Raw genomic sequence first — 27,601 nt, forward strand, 5'->3', positions numbered from 1 at the left:
AGTCTTTATATACCTTGACTCCACTGCATAGAATCCTCGACTCCCACCATCTTTCCTATCCAGTTAGTTCCTTCTCATCCTTCAGACCTCTATTTAAAGGATATCTTCTCAGGGATGCCTTCCTGAGCTCTCAGAATAAATCAGGTGTCTCACAGGCTAACACCATGTAATTTTTCTCAGTCATTCTATGGTAGTTAATATATTTTTTGAGTAGTGATTAATCACTGTCTTCATCATTAGACTGTGAACTTCATGGAGGAAGGTGTCATGTTGACTTAGCTCACTACTACATGTGGTGCCTGACATGCAGTATGTGGTCAAGAAACATTTCTCTAAGGTATAAATAGGTAAACGTTTTTGGTCAAAGTTATGGACCTCCGTAGGATCAGAAAGTCTTGAGACCTCGCCAAGCACCCTTCTCTAATGGAAAAAGCCTGAGCAATGCTAAATTCACCATCTTTGTGACCTCAAACAAGTTCTTTATAACATTTTCTCATTTTCATCTCATTTTCATCTTCTGTGAAAGGCAGATAATATCTATTTTACAAGGCTGCTGAAAAGATTAAATAATTTTATACCTCTCCAGTGATAACCATAATTTTATTTAATTATTAACTGTCTATGTAATTATTGTTTAATGTTCAACCCCCATAATCAGTTATAAGCATCTATGGATTTGGACCATGTCTGCCTTAAGTACTACTATGCTCCAATGCTTATTAGCTTAGCATGTAGAATACAGTAGGTGGTCAATAATTATTTGTTGAAGATAAAAATAAATCAATAGGCATATATAAAGAAACTTAGCATGATATCTGGCACATAGTAGGCATTCAACAAAATATCAATGTCTACTGTAGATTGAGTGTTTATGTTCCCCACAACGTCCTACGTTGAAAGCTAATCCCCAGTGTAATGATATTGGGATATAGGAATTTTGGGAAATGATCAGAGACTTTTGGGAGGGCTCTACCCTCATGAATCAGATTAGGGTCCTTATAAGAGAGACCACAGAAGGTAAGCATCCTTGTCCCTTCTACTATGTGAAGATACAGCAAGAAGACAGCCATCAATGGAACCAGTTGTCCACTAGACACTGAGATTGCTGACACCTTGATCTTGGAATTCCCAGCCTCCCAGAACCAGGAGACTCCAGAACAACTTCTGTTGTTTACAAGCTATCTGGTCTTTGGTATTTTTGTTACACCAATCCAAATGGACTCAGACACTCTTTTTCCCTCCCTTCATAGCAAATTTCCCACGGCACTCTTTAGCCCTGGTCTTCTTTCTTTTTTTTTAATATACATTTTTTTAGATTTTATTTATTTATTCATGAGAGACACACAGAGAGAGACAGAGACACAGGCAGAGGAAGAAGCAGGTTCCCCGGGGGGAGCTTCATGAGCTTCCCAGGATCCTGGGATCATGCCCTGAGCCAAGACGCTCAACCACTGAGCCACTCAGGTGTCCCTGGTCTTCTTTCTTTTCAGTGAGGATGGAGTCAGCTGCTTGCACTGTTCATTAATTCACAAGGTATTTACTGCAGATAGTGTTATTACTTTGAATTTATGGACAGAAAAAAATCCCAACAACAATGATCTACTGAGCACAATTTATGTGCCAACTGCAACAAAAATGTTAGATCAGTACTACGGTTCCCGCTTTGTAGAAGCAGAAGGTAAGCACAGGTATGTGATATAACTTAAGTAACAAAGAATTAAAATTAGCTTTTCAGGATTGATATCTAATATGCTTCCCCCTCTGCTTAAATGTCACTGCACAGTCATAAGCAAATTCAATAGTCTAATCTGGCTTCCCTGGGAGAGTTACAGAAACTCCTTTCATCAGAGGGCTAAAATATGCCCTACTATGAGGCAGTGACATGAGTAATGAAATTAGGTTAAGTGGAAAACGGGAGAAGCACAAAGTTTTCTTTCCATGACAGTTGAAAAGAAATGTACACAATAGCAAACTTTGGGTATCCAAGGAAAATAGGAAATTAAAAAATATTGCTTTGGACTATCTTAAGAACAGCATTATCTTAATAGGCAGCTTTCATACATTCTAACATGTGGGTGCATGCACACACATAGTTGGACCAGCAGTCCAATAAGAATTTTGTTTCAGCTGATTTCTTAGTTTTCTAGATTATTAAAAGTCCTACTAACAATTTCAAGGCTTGAAAAATGCATCAAAATATGCATACATTTATAATCAAATACCTGAATTTCAGAAAACAAAGTTAAATCTCACTTTTCCACCTTAAAAAATCTTTAAAAAATAAATCTAAATAATTTCAAATTTGCCATATATGAATAACCTATTAATAGAGAATCACCAGGGCTAATTTTCACTTTGGGAACATTTTCCTAGCCAACTACGTATAGCTCTAACATGGAATATTTAGAATTGTAGAATCTCATGGAATGAAGTGACCTTTTGAGATTTCCTTCTACCTATCCCATTGTAGATTGTGTTTGATTCAGTCCAGTGAGCAGAACATAGAGCTCTAACCAATCTATTTCATTTTGGGGAACACTAACTTTCATAAGGATATTCTATTGTGCTTAAAGTATTTTTTTAACTTCTGCATAAAGATTCTCTTTAGCTTCCTAGAACCAAAGAGAATGAGTCTTTACGAAGTCCAACACATATTAAAAAACAGTACAGATTTGCCTTAAAAAAAGGAGACCTAGTTATATTCTTAACTCTAGGCTAAAATTCAAATCACAATTTAAAAACTCAAACTCATCCCCCAACTATTATTTCAAGAGCCTCGTGTTCATAATAAAGAGTTTTGGTTATTAGTTTTCATTGCTCTTTCAACAGTCCTGTGACATACCCAATGTTCTCATTGTAACAATATGAAATTTGTCTTGTGACTATCAACTACTGGATGCAGGATATTAATTTCTGAAATATACATATATAAAAGCTAGAACAATCTTTGGTCCTACTTCTGCATCTAATTAGGAATGGTAGTTATCTGAAACATGAATGATTTCAACCACTGTTTTCGACAATATAAAGCCGAATCAGAGCTAAATTCAAATGACATCTCTGCCACTTACTAAAACTTATCTTCAAAAGGGATGAAAGAACACCAATGAAATAGTGTTCTTCTGGAAAATAAATAAGATACCCCAATTAAGGCATTCAGCACTGTGTTTAGAACACAGTTTATATTTAGTATATGTGAATTCCACTTTTTAAGTTCCATTTTGTTTTCAGGGATTTGCGTTTTTTAAATCAGTGTTTCAAGGGGTAAAAAGTGAGAAAATTGTGTATTACATTTCTGCTCTATAACAAACATTAATTGAGGTTTGGTGAGGAAGGTAACAGAAACAATCCAATTAAGATTTGCAGATTGCACTGCGGCTACCCTATCAGATAAGTGAGAGACAGCTGTCCTATCTAGAAGATCAATTTCCATTTTAGTAAGCTCATCCTATACTCACGTATTACAAACCTTGATGTGACTATAACTGACATGTTCACATTCTAAAGCTTGCCAGAATTCCTCTGCTAAATGGCCTCAGGGTAACAGAAATGATTATGTAATGACAATTTTTCACAAAGAAAAAAATTGATGTTTTTAAGTGAAATGTTTAAGTTAACATATTGGAGTAACTCACTGACTAGGTGGTAGACTTAAAATTGCAAAATATATACGGAGTAAAAGCTAGGTTCTCACAATGTCCTGATATAAAGGTGTTGGTGACAAGGGCAAACATGCTGGTGAGCTCAGAGCTTAACTTCTTTACAGCTGATTGATACACAAAAGACAGGCACTCTGTAATAACATAAGCTGCATAAAGGCTAGTGAAAAATCTTTCACTTATACCATAGAGTAACATTTATCCTTACAGATACAGGAAATCCTAGCAACATGGGCTTCATATACTAAGAAAACTTGCTAGAGACTTATATCATAAATTTCCAGACTGTTTTTAGACTTGTAGAGATTTTCTTGGTGTCTTATTCCACTCAGGCTGCTATAACAGAATATCGTGGACTAGATGGCTCAAAAAACAGGACTTTCTCACAGCATTGGTGGCTGGTTATTTAAGATCAAGGTGCTCTAATTCATTTCCCTGGTGAGGGTACACTTCCTGGCTAGCAGGTGGCCACCTTCTCCCTGTGTCCTCACTTGGCAGAAACAGAAGGAACTCTGGTCTCTTCCTCTTCTTATAAGGACTCTGATTCCATCATGGGGTCTTTCCCTCATCTAAACCAAATTACCCTTCCGAAGACCCCACCTCAAAACACCACTACATTGGGGGGTTAGGGTTTCAATAAATGAACTTTGGGAGGATGCAAACATTCAGTCCATAACACCTGGTAGTGTAAAAATCAAAAACGTCAATCTCTGAGCAGCTGCCACCACTCTTTAGAAGATTAAAAATCATTAAGGATAAAAAGAACCACCCTCAAACACTTTGTTTGATAAAGTCAGCAAGACACTTCATCAATTTTGATTTCTGAGTGGTAATCCAAGTTATTTTACCCTTCTCTCTGTTTCAGAATTTGTCACAACACTGAAAGAAAATGTTTGAATGTAGAAAGCAAACCATTCAGGATGACAGATTAGAACATAAAAAAATAAACATTTTTGGTTCCATTTCTTAATGTTGGTCATAACATTGGGAGAGTCAATGCTACTGAAAGAAATACTGTCATCTTTATAAGTTACACTTTATTCAGATTAAAATGAAAACAGACTATGGATGGACTCATCTTCAGGAATGAGGATCCGTGAGGACCCAGTGATGATGCTACAAACAATGCATTTCAGGGGGCTTCTCTTAGCCCTGACTTTTACTTCTCTCCCTATCCTCCTTTCATACACTTTCTGTGGTATACAATGTAATTCTCATGACCTGAAAGAATGAACCCAAGCAAATTAACATTTTATCTATCTCTAATAAGCACTGGTTAGGAGCATCTGGATGTCTCAGTCAGTGAAGCATCTGCTTTTGGCTCAGTTCCTGATCCCAGGTCCTGGAATGGAGCCCCAGGCTCATTCGGCTTTCTGCTCAGCCGGGAGCCTGCCTCTCCCTCTCCCTCCCCCTCTCCCTCTGAGCTCTCCTCTCTTCTCTATCAAATAAATAAAATATTTTTAAAAAGATTTTATTTATTTATTCATGACAGACAGAGAGAGAGGCAGAGACACAAGCAGAGGAAGAAGCAGGCTCCATGCAGGGAGCCCGACGTGGGACTTGATCCGGGTCTCCAGGATCACACCCCAAGCCGAAGGCGGCGCTAAACCGCTGAGCCACCGGGGCTGCCCAATAAAATATACATTTTTTTAAAATCACTGGCTACACTGTATTTATATACAAACACATGCACATATAAGCGTGTGCATATAAAACACACACCCACTCACCATCTATAACCAGAAACACCTATTTGAGAAAGGACAGTTAGCATCTATATTTACTACCATGGGCCAGACACTGCAATAAACACTTTATGCCTATTTCATTTAAAAACTCATAAAATATAACTATGTGGTAGATGAAATTAGTCTATTTACAGATGGTAAAACTCAAGTAGAGAGGGCAAATAAGAGGTTAAATGTAAAAGGACCAGAACTCCACGTAGCATATAGTAAAGTAGCACTGGGGCTCGGCAGCTTTATCTGAATACAGGGCAGGAACATGGAAAAGTATCCACCCTTCCCCTTGTTTCTCCCTTATCTCCAACCTAAGTATGCTGAAGGCAAGAATTTAAATGAGGCAAAACCCTCATCAGGTAATTTTTAGGGCATTAATGTATTTTGAAAGTGACAATACAATCCCCCTAGTAGAAAAGATATCAGAATAGAATGCTTATCTGTGACTTTCACCTTACCTTACAAAGCATGTAAATTAGTTCTTCTCTACTCATTAAAATTGGGCTAAATATATATATATGAATTTCCATAACACTTTGTAGGCTTCCATAGGAGCCACCCTATTATCAAGTGAGTGAGGCAACAATATTTATTGGATGAGTGAATGAATGATGTGGAAAAAATATATATATCTATACACACATATTTTTACTTTAGAAATTCCTGTTTTCTAGATGTATGAGAAGACACTGTGACTTCATTTCTAGTAAAAATCAATGGCATTGATGCTGATGGAAACCACTGAGGACTAGTATAAATCTTTGGTTAGCTTTAATTTCAAATGTATGTGTACTGATCATTAAAGCAGAAAATATGTAAATCTGGCGGGGGGCGGGGATGAACCAGTCACTCAGTATTTACCATATGGAATGGGCATTCAGTGCTGGGAAATGGAGTAAGAGGATATACACATGTTTCTAAAATTCCAAGAATAACCTAAGTACTTAAGTATTTTAAAAGGCTATTTTATCACAAAACAAACCAAGTTGGAAGGGAGGCATTTCAGTATTTTTTTTTCTTGCTGAATCCAATTCACTCTAGAGTGTATCCTTGAGATTCTGCTTCATTTCCTGGAAACTGGCTGAAGGTCCAGTGGACAAAGGCTGTAGTAGCTCCATTTGGTCAAAAGACAAGAAAAAAAAATTCTCGAGGCATAGAGTTCTGTAGCCTGGTAAGTTTATATGAGAAACATCTGCTCTCAGCTCCTACAAAGTAGGTTAATGATGGGAATTTTAGTCTGGGATAGCTCCTTATCCAATTTACAAACCACTAGCTTGATAGTGCAAAGTATACACAGTCTTCACTAAGACGTCTGAATCCAAAGGGGAGCATGACTGTTTCCTTGAGGTATTAATGTGCCCACTCAAGATTGAACTCTGTCCATCTGATATATAAACCTTACTATCTTGGATATTTATCACTGTGTACTTCTGTATTCGCTATTCATTTTAGGACTCTATAGTTAATAGACCAAAACAGAACAATCTACTTATATAAATTATATGAAATGTATATGATCTTAACAGCTTTCTAGCTCTTTTTATTTGTGTTGTATTTACAGAAGTTTGGAAGTTACAAAGTCAATAGTGTCTCCATTGGTTTTCGGAGATTTTCAGGACTCAAGCTATCTCACAATTTTCAAATTATAGTAATGTCAAGAGTCTCCAAATATGTTCTATTCATTTTCAAGAATGGATAGAACTAACCTGCTAACTCTAGCTCCTCTGTGGGTCTAACTCCTGTTTCAGCATTTAAAAGCTCAGTGGTTATCTCTATATCCTTTGATGAAGTTGCATTATTATATTACCTGTTGACTCTATAGAGGGGAACCTATGCATCCCCTGGTTCTAAGAGTCCTGGACGGGGAAAAGACTCTGGCTCTGTATCTGTTTGTCCTGATGCTTGTCTTCATACTTGCTGCCTGGACACAATGCCTTGTTTCCAGATACTGTATCATTGTTCTCAGTCCCAAAGGTTTGTTCCCCTAAGAATGGGTCTGGATTCCTCTTCCTTCCTATTTTGTTACCCTCAGCTTTTCCACACGAACTTAGAATACTTGCATTCCCTTGTCAATATGAACTTTGTGTTGTTTTTCAGATACTCAACACCAGTTCCCTGATCTAACAAATCTGGCATTTTCTGGCTACTCCATCTTGTCTTTCTACCCATTCTCTCCAATCCAAGTCTGGCAGTGATACTTAATGTATAACTTCACTAACCTCTGCAAACCAAGTTTGGGGTTTGCAATGGAAATGCTTCTTCTACCCCCACCACAAAAGAGGAAAAGATTTTATTACTAACGTTTTTTTAAGAGTTGCCTGGCCAAAATTATTTTTAAAAATAAATTTTTATTCATTTTATTATTTTAAAATTATATTGCCCATGGCCTGCACTTGGGACCACTGATCCCATTGTTCCATTCTTGGTATGTTATTCTCCATAAAAGTAATGAAGAGAGAAGATGCTACTGGTTTCTGATCAAAAAGGAGGACGGCAGATGGGACAGTCCCCAATTTTTTTTTTTTTTTGAGAGAGAGCAAGCAGGGAAAGAGGGACAGAGAGAGAGAGAGAATCCTAAGCAGCTTACACACCTAGTACAGAGCCCAATGTGGGGCTCTATCTCATGACAATGAGATCATGACCTGAGCTGAAATTAGGAGTCGGATACTTAACCAGTTGAGCCACCTAGGCACCCTGAGAGCCCCCAACTTGTAAACACAGCTTCTCAAAACTCTGAACTATTTGCTACTAGAAGGGAAGTGGGCAGATTTGGACAAGATGATCACAGGATTTTTCTTCAACAGGTGACAGTCTAACTATAGTTACTGATGACATGACATAGTTTTAAAACCGGTTCCACTATTTGTTTTTGTTCTTTTATCTTTGTCTAGATCATAGCCCAGACTCATGAAAATATTATAGCCTTTAGAATCAGACAAGCTCTCGTTAAAATACTGATATATGAGTCATGTTGTCTGGATTATTTAACCTTTCCCAATGGACATAATGAAACCACCCCACCTGTTAATCATGGGAGATTAAGTGAGATATTTTATTCTTTTGTCATAAGCACAGAGTACACTCTTGTTATCTACATATGAAAACACCCAGAGTAGTCTCATAGGCACACTGCTGTATGTCCAGATGTACTTGTCTGAGAACTAACAATGCCTGCTCCCCTGTACTTCACTACCTCACGCCAGTTGCTGTTATAAACACTTTGCCTCTATCAGCTCACTGAAATACAGTAACTCTGAGGTGGATACATTTAGCATCTTAACTTTATAGGTGACAAATTGAGAAAAGTGCAGTTTACAAAGTGCTTAAAGGTATGAAGAAGCGATGTCTAAGAAGTGCATTTAGGATAGCACCGGGGGACTGCATCCTTGGCTCAATGGAGTGAGAGAAGCATGAAGGGCTCACTAACCCTTCTTGCTTCTCCCTTGTTTCTAACTAATGGGCTTGCCAGAGGCAAAAGTAAGGTAAAACCCTCACTAGGTTGCTTCAATATCTAATGCTATCATTATCATCTATATGCCAAAAATAAGAAAGGTTAGAATTACTGGTTCTTTGTTCATTCTCTATACCCTATAAAATTAGAGGAGCAAAAACCGTGCACTCTTTATGTTGACTTTTTACTAAATATTTACTTTTCTAATTATAAGAGGATCAAAATTATAACCCATGCTTCCTTCAATTTACCTAGATTTTACTTGTATTCATATACCTGTAACATCTTGGCAGCCAAGCATTGTAAAGATTTTAATTTTCTAAATGCTTGAAACATGCACAGTAAAATCTATAGCTTCCTCTTACACTTCCTTCTTTGTAGAAGGTTTATTTCTCACTACAGCCTACTTTAGCTGAATTCTACCCCTGGAATTATAATCTATCACTGCGTCATCCTCCCAAATGATAGGTAAACATGGAATAAAATGATGATCAAGAAAAGGACAACCATCAGTTTGGGAACTGGAGTCTCACTGGACAGTGGCAGACTTTAAATGCCCCCCTGTGGGGAACTCTTTCTGCGTTTTTCTTGGCATTCAGCTCTACTTGGTTTCCTTTCACATTTCTAACATAAAATTGGGCTCCACCATATTTTTCTGTGAGGTATAATTATTCCACAAAAATTCTAAATGGACTCTAAGTCCAGCAAAAGTCTTAGTTTTATGAAATCAGCAGGTGTATGGTCCTTTAAAAATTCTACCACCTTTAGAATTTTTTTTTCAATAGCCATTAAAAATTTAGCAGATAGCTCATGGTAAAAAACAGCACCGTGTAAATTTTCTAGAAAATAAGCTAGTCTGCTTATGATGATTAGAAATCTCAAATTAGGTAACTCAGAGGATCTCTAATTTATGTTTCTCCTAATAAATTTCCTATAAGGTACATTGCTTGATCCTATGCAAGGGTAATATTCTCTCTTTATTTTGTCTTTCTCTCTCTTTGGCCATCCTATCATCACTCTGCTTTAGCACATAACGTGTTTCCCTGTCTGGACTCTACACTCAACCCCCATTACCTGAGTGAACATGAAACCTGCCACAGACACCTATTCAAGATACAAACACATACCAGCACCAAAGGTATGTTAAAAATACCTGGCCTTAAAATTGTATTATTTTATAAACTTATTGCTGAAATTTCATAAGCAAGTTGAATTTAAGAGAATTTGTGAACCAGGAATGTTTTGTTTATATATGAAGGCTGGAAAGCCAATCCTTAGAATCAGGGAAACAGTAAATTCATTTTATAACTGAAAACTTGCTGATAATTATTTACTACTTTATGGAACTATCCATGGTGTAAAAAACATACAGAAAAATTTGAGGATCATGCAGGATAGTCCCATAAATTTTCTTTTACAATGAGGTATCCTAGCTTATCTCAAGCGAAAGGAAACTTGATGTCTGTGAAATCCATATTTCAAACCTCGAAGTGGTAGTACCCTCAGAAGACATCATGTTTTTCTTTTTTTTCTCAAAACCTGATGCTTATATTAAATTAGGGATTCCCTTGCTCTTTCAAAGGAGAATCTAGTTATTTGTTTATCATTCTCATTTAGTTTTAAGAGCTTAGGGCCAAAATAACATGACAACTTTAGTTGGAGAAAGCTAACACAGCAAATCAGGGGTTCATAGAGGAAGGAGGTTGGTCATTGCTGAGATTAGTACAGTAGAGCCCTCAGTCTGGGGAAAGGAATATGCTGGCAGATTCAGGCCAAGCTGCTCTACCTTCTGGAAATGACCGAGTGTAACAGTGGCAAACTCACTGTCATGTCTCTTTGATTTAGGATCAGATATTTGACAACCTCTGCCATATATTATATAACAATACATTATAAGGAAGTTTGCTTATACCACACACTGAATGTTCACCCCTCCAAAGAGACTTATTAAAATATTTAGCATCAGCTAAATTCCATTATATATAATGGAACTAGAGAACATGTTTCTCTAAAGGAGAAACACCATAATGAAAACACCCTGTGGGATAATAATATGAAACTACAATGCTTCTTTTCAAGTCTTCTTATGTGTAGATCATACTATAAAAAGAAAGCAGTGTAAATGGATTAGTAAAGAGAAAATAAAAGCCTACAGTTCACTACTGTTTATACTCAAAGTACTTTCTGTTCTTCATATAAAAAAACCATGTACCTCAACAATGCGTAATCCATGGGAAATTATGTAAAGTTAGAGTTATTCATTAGGTGGATAAGAGGCTGAATCACTCAAGAGATTGCCCCAATTTGGGTAATAAATTCATAAGGAGTTCACCAAATCAGACCCCAAAAATGGTAACTGGTACCCATTTTCAAAGCTCTTCCACTATTTGGCTTGGAAAAGTAAAGTGCTTCCACTAAAAACCACTGGTCATTTGGTAATAGATAGAATATTTACAAGTATTCCTTCAGAATTAGAAGGACTTACCTTATTTGACAATGCAGTGCAAAACACTGATTAATCATCATTTACTGATAATGCAATGCATATTTTAACATAACTTACTTCTTCATATTAACTGTCAAATAAAAATTCTTAGTTCATATTGGAATCCTGTTCTCTAAGAAAGACTAATTATGTTGTGAAAAGTTGTCTGGAACTCAGCAATTTAATTCTATAATAATAATAATGAACTTAGAGAAGGAGCTCTACAGCCTTTTCCTTACTAAACAATATTATGATTCAGTTACCTATTAGTCAATACTATAAACTGACTTATAATGGACATGTACCCATTAAACAGGAATACTTGTAGTCTGTCTAAAATTTCTAAATTAAAGAGATTTCCATTATTTACTACCAAGTTTAACTTTACAAAGAAAATTGTATCCTTGCAATTTCAGATCACTTATGATAAAAAAAAATACTTGTGTATAAGTAACTAAACCCCTTTACCTTATAAATATCCAAAAATCCACACTGGTGGTCAAACCTGGTATACAGTTCATTCAGCATGCTGATCACCTGCATGGGAGTACACTGGGCACATATGGCTGTGAAGCCAACAATGTCCGAGAAGAGCATGGTAACGTCATCAAACTTTCTTGCCTGCACCTGCTGCCCTTGCCACAGCTGCTGGGCTACATCACCAGGGAAAATAGAATACAGAAGATCCACTGTTTTCTTTTTTTCTTCTTCCAGGGCCTGATGAGTTCTTTCCAAAGTTGCCTTTAATTTATCCATCCTCTTCTTCAAGCCATCTTGTGCCTTTGCCTGTTCACCAACCAGAATGACATCTCGGGTGGCATCATGAATAGGGATGTCTGAGAGATGCAGCCCTCGGCCCATGAGTTCATCCAACTTGTCCACACATGGAGAGCCCAAGAATAAAATGGAATTTGATTCTGGGACATGGATCATCTGTCCTTTGACTTCCATCACCTGCAAAATTAACATGAAATTTTAATCAGTGCTCTTCACATAGTAGGTTCACAAAAAAAGTTAATTTACTATCTGATGAAGAGAAGGAACAAGAAATGTATATTAGCTATGCTGAATTTCTGCATTCATATGAGCAAATTTGAATATGGTTGGCAACCTGTGTAAAATTCATGGTTCTGAACAGAAATCTTTGTTATTATGCCCCACTTTGCCACTTCCTAAAGACAATGATGAAATGATGAGTGAGATCAATGAGAAATGAACCTGAAAAACATTTTTTATTCAAAATGAAATTACACTCAGGCTCATCATGAAATTGGCTCATGAGTCAATTTAGCACCTTTCAACCTGCTTAATAATAAAATTAGGATAAATCCATCTGTCAAAACAACTGTATTCAAGTCATTAAAATAACACTCAGGGAAAAAAAGTCCAGAAATTCAAATAAATCAAAATAATTGTTTGGCCTTACATAAGTCATTTTTCAAGGCTTGTAGACCTTTGAATATATAGTAGTTCTTGCACTGACTTACAGAATGATTCACTTTATCTTTAAAAATAAAAATTTAAACTAGATGTGATTATGTCTGTATTATCAGGAAGTAATTTTCAATCAAATATCATGTTCACTATGAGCTGAAAATATACCCCCTAAATCAGAATAACACTAAAGGAATTCAGTTAGGAAGATAAAGAACCTGAAGATGCACTACTTTAAATTGGTCCCTCCTTTCTGTATTCTTTGACTACAGAACTTGGGCGACTGATGTTTCATGTGTTCCATCAGTGGACGCAAACTGATGCTAGCTTAGCATGGCACCCTATGAGCCATTCCAAGGGAAGGAGCGGCAGCAGGAAAGGAAATGCACTTAGGATGTTGCTGTACAGTGGGACTCAGTGGCTCAGTCAGTTAAGCATCTGCCTTCGGCTCAGGTCATGATCCCAGGATTGGGATAGAGTCCCACATCAGCCTCTACACTTGGTGAGGATCCTGTTGCTCCCTTACCCTCTACTTATCCCTCCCCTGCTCATGCTATCTCTCCCTCTCTCTCTCTGTCAAATAAATAAAATCTTTAAAAAATAATAAAAATAAAAAAAGGATGTGGCTGTACAGAGTTATCTGGGCCAGAGTAAGGTATCTCCTGGAAAGGAGAGAGGTGGTAATGACCTAGAAAGAACAGCCCAAGAGTTGACCACCAAGAGTGCATATCTGTTTAACCTATATCACCTTCCACTGCCACATGGATGTGGCTCATTAAATTTATTTTCCTTTATTATTTGTAGCATGAAGTAGTTTGGCTGGCTGATGAAACTGAAGGCATAGAACAAACATACAGTAAAACTGAGAGATTTGGATGTGTAGGCCTGCATCTATGTTTTACATGATTCCACCTGTACCATTCATCAAGATTCAGTACAGACATGGAAATAAAATCAGGTCCTCCCTTGACACTATAATTTTTATGAAATGAAATGTTTGCTTTATCTTAAGTGAAGTTACCACGAGTGTTCAGTATTTCCTCCTCTGATACCTAGTACTCTCATTTCTTCAATGAAATATTTATTGTTTCCTATTTACTCACACTGCTCTAGGTCATTAGCATAAAAAGATAAAAGAATATGCCCCTTCTCAAGGATACATAGGATGGTGATGGAGGCCAGAAAATGGTGTGCAGAAGACACTCCCAATCCCTCCCCCCGCCGCCCACCACCACCACCAGGGCAGTTTCCCAAGGCTGCAGGCTATGGCCTGAGTGCAGACAGAGATGACTGTTCTGAGAATATCCAGGCTGTGTCCTGTGTGCTGTGCCTGGCAGGCTGTGTTGAGAGGACTGCTGTTAATGGCACATGCTTGCCCACCATCGGGATGGTGAAGGTGTCATAAGGAAGATACACAAAATCTACAACATCAAAGCTAAAAATTGACCATGATCCATTTATTCATAAAGTTTAAGTTTTGTAAAAGCAAATCTCTGATGCTCAGAGATCTAAATCTAGATTTAGACGTATGTGGTCTCTCTCTCTCTCTCTCTCTCTCTCTCTCTCTCTCCCCCCTCACATTTCAGATGTTTTCTTCTTCTCCATCTTACTTTTTTCTCCCTTCTCCCCTTTGTTTTATGGACTTATACTTCCAGCATCCTCTCTTCACTTGGTCTTTGTCTCTCCTGCTGCCTGTCTCTCTCTCTTATGAGCACTCCCTGCCCCTCCCTCTTTCCTCATTACTTCATTCTCTTCCAAGACATCAACCTCCACGTGTCCCATCACAAATGGACCCCTTTCTCCCTTGCCACCATCTCTCTTTATGTCAGATACAGAATCAGCCTATGGTACATGCACTAACAACATTATGTATTATTTGCTATATGTAATAAACAATAGCGTTTTTGTTTAACTTAAAAGAAGCTGAGTCGAATATCTGCAATTCCTAGCTCAAAAATATAAAACATAAATAGGTTCTTGATCTATACGTGGCCATTAGCTGTTTGGGTGGTTTTTATTTTGAAATCTCTGAATCAACAGAGTCTGAGGAAAAAGTGATTGCTTACCTCCTACACTACAGAATAACAACTCATAAGCCCCAATGTACATGTAAATAACTTTTAATATTTTTTCATCAGTGAATTTTTCCCTTATTTAATAAATGGGCAAATATAACTGAAGCATTTGTGTCTCTATCATAAATGTGTTTTTACTTTAATTGGTAATAACATAAATTATTCCTTTTGAATTACATTTGTACCATTATAATCATAAATTCAGGAATTCACCATCATCTTCACTTGTTCATTTAGCAATGTGCAGAATTATTATAGAAATTATATATTCTTATGTATAGGAAGCAGATTTATGGGAAAATACATAAAATGGAAACATGTAAGTTCTTAATGCATTTCAAATTATACTAAAATTTAAATGAAAGAGCATAATGCCTAAGAAAAATAAACTGTTTTTAAATCTATCAGATTTCAGGGGCGCCCAGGTGGCTCAGTTGGTTAAGCACCTGCCTTTAACTCAGGTCATGATCTCAGGATTCTGGGATCAAGCCCAGCATCAGGCTCCCTGCTTGGCAGGGAGCCTCCTTCTCCCTCTGATGCTCTTTCTACTTGTGCTTTGACTCTGTCAAATGGAGAAATAAAATCTTCTAAAATCAATCTATCAGATTTCAGAAACTGGTAAGCATAATGAAAAAGGAGTATTTGGGCAAAAGGGTTAAAAGTCATCCTTTTACAAAGTATGGTGGTCAGGTTATATTAAACTAGCTGTGTTTTTTTATTTTTATGCATAGATATATCTATAAAAATATTTATCACTATAATCAATAATTAATTGAAAATTGAGTATGCTTGGCTCTAAACTATACATTCTTGTATTTTTGCATATCCGGAACATGGACTGACTAACCCATGCTCCCACGGAGACTCAAGTCTCACAAGATAATCATTTGTAGCATGGTTATATACAATGGTTAGCAAAAAAAGATTTGTAAAAAGCAGATCTGGATTTGAATTGCTGCTCTCTTGACATTAAGAGGGCAAACTAACCCAGGTTCTATTATTTTTACTTCCAAAGCTTTTCTAAAGTGGAGACGAAATGATAATGCTATTACTGAGGATGAACAACTAGCTAACTCATCACATCTGTTGCGTGCTTGTCACCAGCCAGGTACTGTGCTGAGTACTTAAGCTATATGTTGTTATTAAATTTTACTTTACCCTATGACTGTCATCATTTTTTTAGATGAGATTTAGGAAGGTAAGAGACTTGCTCAGAATGCACAGGCTAATAAACAGCAGGGTCAGCATTTAAACTCAAGTTGGACTCCAGAGGATCTGCTCTTAACCACTGAAGAAGCAGGATGGGTAGGGGGTTGGGCAGGGACTGAGGAGGCAATAATAATTCTACATGCAAACCAATGTGACAGCAAAATAACCTTAATGAGATATTCACAGCAGGCAGGAAAAAAAGACAGAAGTTGTTGCTCTTCATGTAGATTTAAATAGCTACTTTCATGCCTACCCACCTAAATCAGTATAGTAAAAGTCACTTCTAGCTGTGATTTCAGATATTTCAGATCTTTAGGATATAACTTACAAAAGCACAGACAGAATGATATGTCCCCATGTGTCCAGATGGGCTTTTGTTCTCACAGAGTAGCATTCACTTTGAAGAATTAGATTCAGAAGAAGAAGAAGAAGAAAAAAAAAACCAACTAGGAGACAAATGGGCAGCTTGAGAAATTTCTATGTCCTCAGAGTGCTGAGATTCTCCCTCTTCTCAGGGCCCTTCCTGAGATACCGCATGGCTGAAGCCACCAGGAATAAGGATCTTGACATCAGTCCAGTCAAGAAGTGCTCATTTCCCACAAGCATGGAGATAACCTCCTCTTTTGAATAAAGGTCGCAGGCCACCTTGCATCTGGGAGTTTGCCCTTCCCCCTCAAGCAGCAGCAACAAGAGCCAGTGGGAGCCCCAGAAGCAAAAAATAAACTCAAAAGATGAAAATAGCAGCATGTGAGCTCTGAAAATTACACCGCCATTGCAGCCACTTGACCACAGAAGTAGGCCAGGACCTGCATGCCAAACCTAAACAGAGCAACTGCTTGTTAAAATAAAAATTTTAATAGGGTCTGGTGTCTTCTCACACAATAGCCAAACTGTCCAGTACACAATAGGAAGCCACACATCGTAATTCGAACCAGGAAAATTAAGATCTTGAATGAGGAAAGGCAATCAATTGATGTCAACACTGAAATGAATCAGATATTGGAATTATCTGTCAACGACCTTAAAGAGCCCATCATAAAATGCTTCAACAAGCAATTACAAATTCTTTTGAAGAGAGCAAAAAAATTAGAAAATCTCAGTGAAGCAATAGAAGATATAAAAATAACCAAATGTTGATTATAGAGCCAAAAAATGCAGCAAAAATAGCAAATTTGCTGGGTGGACTCAAAGAAGGAGCAGAGATGATAGGAAAGAATCAGTGAGTCTGAGGATAGTTCAAGAGAATTTACTCAGTCTGAACACAGAGAGAAAACAGACTAAAATAAATAAATAAAAATAAATAAACAGAGCCTCAGGGGCCTGCAGAACAGTAACAAAAAAAGAAAAAAAAAAGTCCAACCTTCATATCATGGAAGTCCCAGGAAGAAAGGAGAGAGGTTAAGACTGAAAAAAAAAATTGGAAACATAATGGCAGAAAATGTCTCTAATCTGACAAATGATATAAATCCACAGGTTCAAGGAGCAATATGAATCTCAGACAGGATCATCACAAACAGACTCAGTTTAATTCAATCCCTAACTAAACTTCTGAAAACTAAATTCAAAGAAAATTTCTTGAAAGCAGCCAGAGGGAAAGGATGCAGTACTCACAGGGAATAGTACAATGCATGGAAGCAGGTTTCTCATCTGAACTAGGGAGGCCAGAAGAAAGGAGCAGGCTCTTCTGAATATCAAAAGAAAAGCCTATCATAAATTCTACAACTGGGTAAACTAAACTATTCTTGAAGAACGAAGAGACAATCATCATATGGTTTCACTCATAAGTGGAATATAAGAAAGAGTGAAAGGGATTATAAAGGAAAGGAAGGGAACTTAGTGGGAAAAATTAGAGAGGGAGACAAACCATGAGAGACTCCTGACTGGGAAATAAAGGGTTGTGGAAGGAGAGGTGGGTGCAGAGATGGAGTAGCTGGGTGATGGACACTGAGGAGGGTGCTTGATGGGATGAGCATGAGTGTTATACTATATGTTGGCAAATTGAATTTAAATTTTAAAAAATAAAAAAAAAAAAAACAAAGAGAAAACAAACACATTGGCAACCGAAGAAAAACTAGAAGTCTGTGTCCTCATAGACCTACCCTTAAAGAATGGCCAAAGAAAAATTTTCAGGCAGAAAGATAATATGAGAAGGAATCTTACAGCATCTGGAAGGGGGAAAAAAAAAACAGAAAAACTAGAAATATGGGTAATTACCACAGAATAAATATCCTTCTCCTGAGTTGTCTAAATTATATGTACTGAGTGTGAAACAAAAATTATGATACCACCTGCATTCATCCCAGGTATCCTTAGCACAGAGAAGCACAGGGAAATTGTACACACAACCCATGAGGATGTGGAGGCAGAGACACAGGAGTAGTGTCACTACAAGCCAAGAAACAGCAAGGCTCGCCAGTAGCCACCAGAAACCACAAGAGTCAAGGAATAGATTCTCCTCCAGATGTTATGGAGAGACCATGGCCCTACCCACACTTTGATTTCAGACTCTGACCTTCAGGACTGTGTAAGAGTAAATGTCTGTTGTTTTACATTCCTCAGTTTGTGGAAATGGGTTACACTAACCATAGGAAGCCACTACAGGCTGAAACAGCAAAATTAAGCAAATAGGATCTTAACAATATATGTAGGATGATCCACCTAACAGCAATAGTACACATATTTTTCAAGAACTCATAGAACATACTCTAAGCCAGATCATATCCACATTAAAGACAAAAACAAAAAACCACCACAACATTCAGGTCATGATCTCAGGGTTGTGAGATCAAGCCCCCATCAAGCTCCACGCTCAGTAGGTAGTCTACTTGAGATTCTTCCCCTCTCATCTGCTCCATTCCTGCTTGTGCATGCTCTCAAAATAAATACGTAAATAAATAAAATCTTTTTAAAAATTTCTAAAATTGAAATTGTACATAATATGTTCTACATGGAATAAAAGTAGAAATTTTTAAAAAAGTAGAAATCAATCACCATAAGATATACTCACAATGGCCAAAACTGGAAAAAGTCCAGATGTATTTTAGTGGGTAAATGGTTAAACTAACATAGAATACCATATAATAATATAAAGAATATTCTACTTACAGAAGTAAAATTGTGGCTTAATCTGTAGGGAATTATGCTAAGTGAAAAATCGCTTAGTTGATAAAATAGCAGAGCTTTTGTTTTCCTGCTTTGCTTGTTTATTTTTACCATTCACTTGTTTGTGTTTTGATTTTTAGTCCATAATTATCCAGAGAAATATACTGTTTTGATACAAAACCAATTTTCTCCCAAAGGGCTATTAGTTTCTTAAAATTCCAATCTAATATCTACATTTATAATAGCTATAATTTTTTATAACTGCAAAATTTGTTTTGATTTTCTCTGAAAAAGAATCCCTCATTAAATATTCTTATTTAAAGAGGCAATATAAAAATTCTTAAGTACACTAAATAGAACTTAACAGAAATTAAAAGCATTCATTTATTTATATATTCATCTGTTTTACAAATATTTACTTAATACCTACAATCTATCAGTACTATTTTACTCACTTTAAATATGCAGGAATTTAAGCAGAACATCTTTGCAATTTTAATAAATTAAACAGTAAATTCGATTGTAAGGTATATGTACAATTATAAGGTACAATTGTAAGGTATATGTATCTGGGGGAATATTAAAATCTCAGGCTAATTATGATACTTAATCTGTAGGCTAAAATGAGACAATAAAATTCATACTGTTTATTGATAGAATCAGAAAAAAAAAAACATAACCCTCCAGACATTATATCTTAGCATAGAAGTGCTTGCTTTCCCCTCCCCCCCCCCCCCCCGCCATGTGTTTATACTTAATTTCATTGCTATTCTTGAAATCTCAAAACCAGTGAGAATGGGGAAAATTAACAAGGCTGGAAACCACAAATGTTGGAGAGGATGCGGAGAAAAGGGAACCCTCCTGCACTGTTGGTGGGAATGTGAACTGGTGCAGCCACTCTGGAAAACTGTGTGGAGGTTCCTCAAAGAGTTAAAAATATACCTGCCCTACGACCCAGCAATTGCACTGTTGGGGATTTACCCCAAAGATTCAGATGCAGTGAAACGTCAGGACACCTGCACCCCGATGTTTCTAGCAGCAATGTCCACAATAGCCAAACTGTGGAAGGAGCCTCGGTGTCCATCAAAAGATGAATGGATAAAGAAGATGTGGTCTATGTATACAATGGAATATTCCTCAGCCATTAGAAACGACAAATACCCACCATTTGCTTCAACGTTGATGGAACTGGAGGGTATTATGCTGAGTGAAGTAAGTCAATCGGAGAAGGACAAACATTATATTTCTCATTCATTTGGGAAATATAAATAATAGTGAAAGGGAATAGAAGGGAAGGGAGAAGAAATGGGTGGGAAATATCAGAAAGGGAAACAGAACATAAAGACTCCTAACTCTGGGAAACGAACCAGGGATGGTGGAAGGGGAGGAGGGCAGGGGGTGAGGGTGAATGGGTGACGGGCACTGAGGGGGGCACTTGATGGGATGAGCACTGGGTGGTATTCTGTATGTTGGCAAATTGAACACCAATAAAAAATAAATTTATTATCAAAACTTCATTCTAAAAATGGATTTGAATTCTGTTTTGATAGATAAGTCAGTAAACCACATAACAAAGTCGATTTAATGTTGCATGATTAGATGCCACTTTTCTTTTTGAATCACAGCAGGATTCATACAATATTTAAAGGAAATAGGTTTATGCTTCATAGTTGAAAGAAGTACATCAGAGAATGTTTTGATATTTTGTTGTGCAATTTTCTAAATGCAAAAGGCTTATGTTTTGCTTTTTGATTCTTTATACATTTTTTTATTTAACAATTTCACATGATGTGAGGAATATTAAATTGATACACAGTTTTTAAGACTCGTGTGCAGTGATTATCTTTTCTCCCAAAGAGCGCAGATGATTTTATTGTTTCATCACATTCACACAATCAGTAAATCACACACATTCAAGGACAGCACTGAAAGTCTTCCTTACTTTAACACACATAGTCTGCACCTCTGGGGTGCCTTTGTCACCACAAGGCCACTTATACATCCCATGGGAGATTTTGGTTACATTTCTATATAATGAGTTGATAAAACTACACTTCAGAACACTGTAGTAAATATTTGAAACAACCACTAAAATATTCTGCAATGACAGGAAATTCTATACTCTCTTCAGGATATATTACAAAAATAATCCTGCACAAAGCACTAACTCATTGTTACATAAGGATGAAGGAAGCTGCCTTATAGTAACAGAGTACAAATTAATAAGAATTGGGAATTATAAAAAAAGTTAGCCATTCTGACTCAGCCCATTTAACATGAAAATATTCTGATAAGGCCTCAGAAAAAAAGAGAACAAACCCTAACTTCCAATTATCCAAGTCTATGTTATTTATGTGTGAGTTATATGTGTATGTGTGCATTTATATTATTAATTTTTTTTTTTTTTGCATTTATATTAAAATATTTGTTCTCCCATTCCTCATTTCATTCTTGTGAATCAGAGGTCAAATGAAAGATCAAGGGTGGCTATTTTTAGTAATAGAAATAGTGTTTTCCATTTTGTCTCAATTGCATAAACATTTAAAAGAAATAACTAGGAAAATAGTGTGACCAAAGAATGAAATTTTAAGTTTTACTTGATTTTCATTAATTTAAACTACATTGCATAGAGTCACATATGGCTACTCACTGATGTGTTAGTAAATTCATGGTTCTGATATTCCATCCATCATTTGATCTAAGTATAATTTTTCATTTCTTTGTGGTAAGAAATGAATTAGTATTTGGGTCACAGAGATGTTCTTGCTTTTGACAATGTCACATAGAAGGTTTGAAGAAGTGTTATATGTAAGAACTTTACTCAGTACTAAAGATAGAATTGAGTTTAAGACAGTCATGGTCTCTGCCTTTAAGAAACTTATATTTTAACAGAGGAGATACATATTTTAAAAACAAAGAAAGAGGAAAGAATGGACAGGTTATGGAGAGCTGAGGGATCCTCCTGCTGCAGAACAAGTAGATCGTGATGAAAACATACTGTTGAGGCAGTGATCTCTTAAGAGGTAGGAGAGGTTTGTAAGGACACTCCCACGTACACACATCAGAAAATGGAACAACCAAATGAAAACAAAGGAAACAAGCAACAAAAAAGCAAGATGTTGAGCTGGATCTCTGAGAGGGTCAGAGAGAAGCTGGGCTTCCCTGAGAGCCAAGGGGAGAGGGCATGGGTAAGGTGACTCTGAGACCTGGAACATGTGCACGCTTAGGGACCCTGGTTACACACTTCAAGCTGAAGCTCCACCCTCAGAGAAGGCTGGAGTGGCCCTCAATCACAGGCATCTAACCCCTCCCCAGTTTAGAGTCTTCAGACTGTCAATATGAATAGGCTCAAGCAATGGACAAAAGCATGGAAACAATGAACACAAGATTTAGAGCTCCAAAACCAGCCAGTTGTCAGGTTCAGAACATAGAGCCACCAGGTATGTATAAGTAAGGATACAATCATAAAGATAAGCAAGGACCTAGAGACTATAAGGAATGAGCTAGCAATTAAAAACTTGGCATAGGTCATCAAGGGTATAAGAATAGTATTTACCTCAAACAGTTGTAATGTTACAAAAAGTCCTATGTGCCATGTTGAGCACAATATCCATCACAAAGAAGTCTTCGGTAACTACTAGACAACCTCACTGTGGATTTTTTTTAATTTATTTTTTAATAATAAATTTATTTTTTATTGGTGTTCAATTTGCCAACATATAGAATAACACACAATGCTCATCCTGTCAAGTGCCCCCCTCAGTGCTCGTCACCTATTCACCCCCACCCCCCGCCCTCCTCCCCTTCCACCACCCCTAGTTCGTTTCCCAGAGTTAGGACTCTTCATGTTCTGTCTCCCTTTCTGATATCTCACTGTGGATTTTGAGCCTGCCTCAAATGTACTGAATCAGAACCCCCTGTTGTTGGGCTCAGAAATTGATTTTTTTTTACAAGACCTCTGTGCGATTCTGAAAATTGACTAGACTTGGGAACTACTGCCTCAAATATCATTTTGCCCAATCCATCCATCTCACACATGTAAATGAAGAAGAAGTTGCATGGGGAGGACACTTTGCATAATGGTGCCAGGCAAGTTGGTTAAAGGGCAAGGACTCAAACCAGACCTCTCAGCATACACAGCCTCACTGTGGATAGTTCAGAGCTAGAAGATATGTTCTGAATAAAACAGAGAGGAACAGAAAATTCAGGAATGGCTCAGAGCTAGGAAATTAACAAGCTCATAAATACTTTCATCAAAGGTGAATCACAAAACTTTCAACAAACACTCTAGACAGTATTTGTTTTGACAACTTTATGAATGACTTTCCTCCATATTTGTGGAACCATTAAAGATGTGAAGGGGGTCCCTTACATTTTTTTTCCATTGGCACACCACTGCATTTTAAGAGAATAATGTTTATTTTGTTATCAATTTGGAGATTTGAGTTTTCCAAGTGCATCCTTAACGTTTGCCAAGGTCTGCCTGACAAATAAAGCCTATTTGTGACCAGTAATATCTCTCAATCATCCCTTGGAATTGTACAAGTTTTAAAATGTTTCTACAGACATTGCTGTATTTTGCTCTCTGATGTTGGAAGGAGTACACAATCAAGGCTACTATAATTAGAGAAGCCGAGGCCAGGGAGGGCTGAGTGCCAGAGATCACACAGAGGTAAGTTAGAGAGCCCTGACAGCCCTGACCAATGTTCTTTCCATACATAGTGTGGAGAGATGGATGAAAAGAGTGACAGCTTTGAAACTAAAAATTATATGAGTTTAGAGCCTAGTTCCATCATTTGCTGTCTGAGTAACCACAGACACATCACATGGCCCTTCAGGGCCATAGCAACCTCATCTGTAAGACTGGAATAATAACAATTTTAATGGAATAGCATTAGGGTGAAGTTTAAATGAGGTAATATGCATAAAAAACCTTACCTAGTACCCAATATACATGCACTCAGTGATTATTATTATACTATTGTTACTCTTGTTATTAAGCATTATGACAATGATGATGATTTGGCTGGTGCTAGAGACACATAATCAAATAAGAAATTATAATGCAATTATGTTGAAGAAACTCTGATGGTAATATATTTTATGAAGCTGCATTGAATAGGCATAGGATATGGGTTAAAAATACATCCCTTTATTCACTGTAGCATTTTCAGTAACAGTAAGAAAAACAGCAAATAATTTAAATGTCTGTAGTAGATTTCTACTTCAATGAGTTACGTCCCATCAATCAAAAAAAGCTTCACAAATCATTACAAAATACTACCATAATTAAAATATCACAATGAAGGTTGACTTTGCATTGGCTAAATTTCTCAGATACATATAATCAGTATTCGTCTTTGTAAACATCCCCAGGAACATGAACAATGCGTATGAATTCCTTGTCAAGATAATAGCATTCAACTGAAGAAGCATGCCTTGGAGGTTGTTTATGAAAGTGAAAAGCACAGGAGTTGTTGGCATATGGCAAGGGAAGTGTTCCACAGTGAATGATGGCAAGTTCAAAGGCCCAGATAGAAAAGAGAGCATGGCACATTGAGGGCATGCAAGAAGGTCCGGACCGATCAAAGCAGAGAGTAAAAGGGTCTAGTCAGGTCAAGGCCATACAAGTGAGTCATAACCACTGGAATGTGAGCTTAGTCATGTGATTCTCCAGTCCTCCCTCTCCTCTTTCCTCTGCATGGAGGACATGTGTCCAAGATGGTGGAATAAGAAGGAGCCTGGGTTCAGAATTCTCTCTTGCAACCCAGCTGCTCAGATACCGAACCTGCCCTCAGATGTATCATGGGAGCAATAAATCCATCTTCACTATGTCGAGGGAGTGGGATTTGATGATTATCACAGCCTTCTTTACCTTGACTAAGCACCGGGTCTTGATCAAAGATCACTTTCCCCCAACTCCATCACCCACTTGAGAAGTGGTCTAGAGTTGCATCCCCTCTATGCTGTGACCTTGGAGAAAAGAATCCATTATAGCTCTTTCCCATCCAACCTGATTATATTCCTTATCATTCTAGTTAATATCACTCCCACTTTAAGGTTCTAGGCCATCAATGAATTACTAGAAGAGTCCTGAGATTAACATAATTCAATGTATAATTCTGAATCTAAAGCTTCGCATAAAGGACTAACATATGGTTGGTTTCACACTTACCCAACATAAATAACTTGCTATCAATTCTTTATCTCTTTGAAACTGAATTACATGTGTATCTTTCATTCCACTGAGATATCAAAACCTCTCAAGTATACTGTAAATAATCTAAATTATTTCTTAGATCTAAGTATTTACAAAGAGTATATAAATTAATACATTGTTTGGGAGATATTGCGGAGATATTTCCTCTAAAAATAAAAATCTCCAGGGCAAACTATGGGTTGGAGACTTTCTCTTTGTTGTTTATTTTTAAATTTAAATTTATCCTCTGATTTAATTTTGCAGTTATTTAGTTAATATGAGCAAGTGTAATGATGGAGATGGAAGAAAACTAAGTGATGTGCCCAAGATCTGTGGCTAAAGAAACTCAGAAGTGGGACTAGAACATGGGTATCTTTGTCTTGGGTATGCCTTTTCCCTGAACCTTTCACTAGCACCAACAACAGGACTTCAAAAAATTGTGTGTTTACACATGTTGTGGGGAAACCCTCAAGAAAGCTTCCTATACAAGGCCCAAGGATCTCTGCATGGTCATGTAATGTTTGTTCAAACATTTTCCTTGGGAAATGGAAAGTAGATAGCATGACCAAAATGTGACTCCCCATCTGTAAAATGGCAATAATGAATGAACTTCAATAACAGGATTGCTATTTGAATACATATTGGCTAATACAAAACACCCAGAATAGTCACTGGCATATAATAGCATTACGTATTTGTTAAATAAAAACTGCCTGGGTCATAATAGGCTATCAGGAGTTTTCCAACCCTTTTGCTTGTCATCTCTCATTGTCCTACACGCTGTTAAGCTTTAATTACAATGAATTACTGATTGCACTGGTTTGTGAGGGCTCCTGTTAAAAGTACCACCAATTTGAATGGCTTGAACAACAGAAACTGAAACAGAAACTTTTGGAAACCAGAAGTCCACGATCAAGAGACCCTGCTGCTCTAAATGCCTCTCTCCTAGCTTCTGGTCGTGCCTTGGCCTATAACATTTGACCTCACCTTCACATGGTGTTCTCTTTCTCTGTGTGTATGTACATCTCTATGTCTGAAGTTTTCCCTTTTTATAAGGACATCAGTCATACTGGATTAAGGCCACCCTAATGACCTCATTTTAACTTAATTACTTCTGTAAGGACTCTATCTCCAAATACGGTCACATTCTGAGGTACTGGGGGCTAGCCTTCCAAGACATATTTTTTTGAAGGACACAATTCCACCCATAACACCAACTTATTTACTGGACCATAAGAGTGTTCTAGCTGTGACACATCATATCATATTCTAAGGTTCTTTAGTAAAGTGCTCGGAACCAGTAGAACCATCTACCCATCTGTTATTTTAGCCCTACCACATTTTATTCCTTTTGTGATGTTTATTGTTCTCCCTAGCCCTTACCATCCTGTCATACTATTTTCCTACTCTTCCTTGTTAATGTCTGTCCTGATAATAGAAGTACAGAGACTTCTAACTGTTCCTTTGTTTTCTACCATATGGAATAGTACATGCCATATAGTGGGTAATCTACAGATAATAATAAAATTATTAAATAAATTTATATGAAAATAATCATTTTACTATCTAATGGAAGGATGGACAAATGGTATCTTTGGTCTGACTTCACAGATCTCTGATTTCTTAATGGACCAACTCCTTTTCTCTTCCTTTGAACATTCTAAAGTATATGAAAAGAAGAAAAATAAAAATTTTAAGAAGAGCTATCCACTAGTAATCTCCTAGGCTCCTAATGGCCTAGTTACTTCTTAGAACAGGAACACTTCAAGTATTTTATTAATACGATATTTTGGGTAATATCCAAAAAGCACAAACTAGCAAGAATTGGTATAGATAACTAAACTGAACAAATCAAGATGCCAAATTAATGTCTGTTTGTTTTCAAATATTCCTGTTTTTCTTATTTATATTGACCAAAGAATTTTGGTAATTCCCATATTGCTCCTGTGTTACAATAATCTATCACTCGGCTTCCATCAACAGGCCAATTTAGAGGCTCTAACAAGAGTATCTTGAAAAGAAAAAGAAAGTAGATCCTGTACAAAACATAATTTTTATAGCATTTCTGAGCTTTAAATAGGTGAAATAAAGCTCCAAGTGGCCTCAGCAAAAGTAAAGCTATCATCTGGAGCTGAAATCTTAACCATGAGCTATATGTGCAAACTTAAAGAAAGAGTAGCTTGAGGGTAAACGCCAACGCAGGCACCAAGATCTGTAGACTTAGTTTTGCATTAGAGGTAGGGATGGG

The 27,601-nt window shown here is 37.0% G+C and overlaps 1 protein-coding gene across 7 annotated transcripts in view; it reads right to left on the minus strand.

The window, feature by feature from the left end:
- Positions 1 to 27,601, minus strand: part of GUCY1A2 (guanylate cyclase 1 soluble subunit alpha 2) — a 425,713-nt gene that overhangs the window by 217,640 nt on the left and 180,472 nt on the right. For all 7 annotated transcript variants that reach the window (XR_013376761.1, XR_013376760.1, XR_013376759.1 and 4 more), the window contains one exon: positions 11,803 to 12,288. Coding sequence is in view for 4 of the 7 variants with exons in the window: in XM_077893312.1 (XP_077749438.1) it covers positions 11,803 to 12,288 (486 nt within the window). In the remaining 3 variants the exon portion in view is untranslated. The remainder of the gene's footprint in view (positions 1 to 11,802; positions 12,289 to 27,601) is intronic.

This window comes from Canis aureus, chromosome 3 (genome assembly GCF_053574225.1).
Source record: "Canis aureus isolate CA01 chromosome 3, VMU_Caureus_v.1.0, whole genome shotgun sequence".
Classification (NCBI taxonomy): Eukaryota; Metazoa; Chordata; class Mammalia; order Carnivora; family Canidae; genus Canis; species Canis aureus.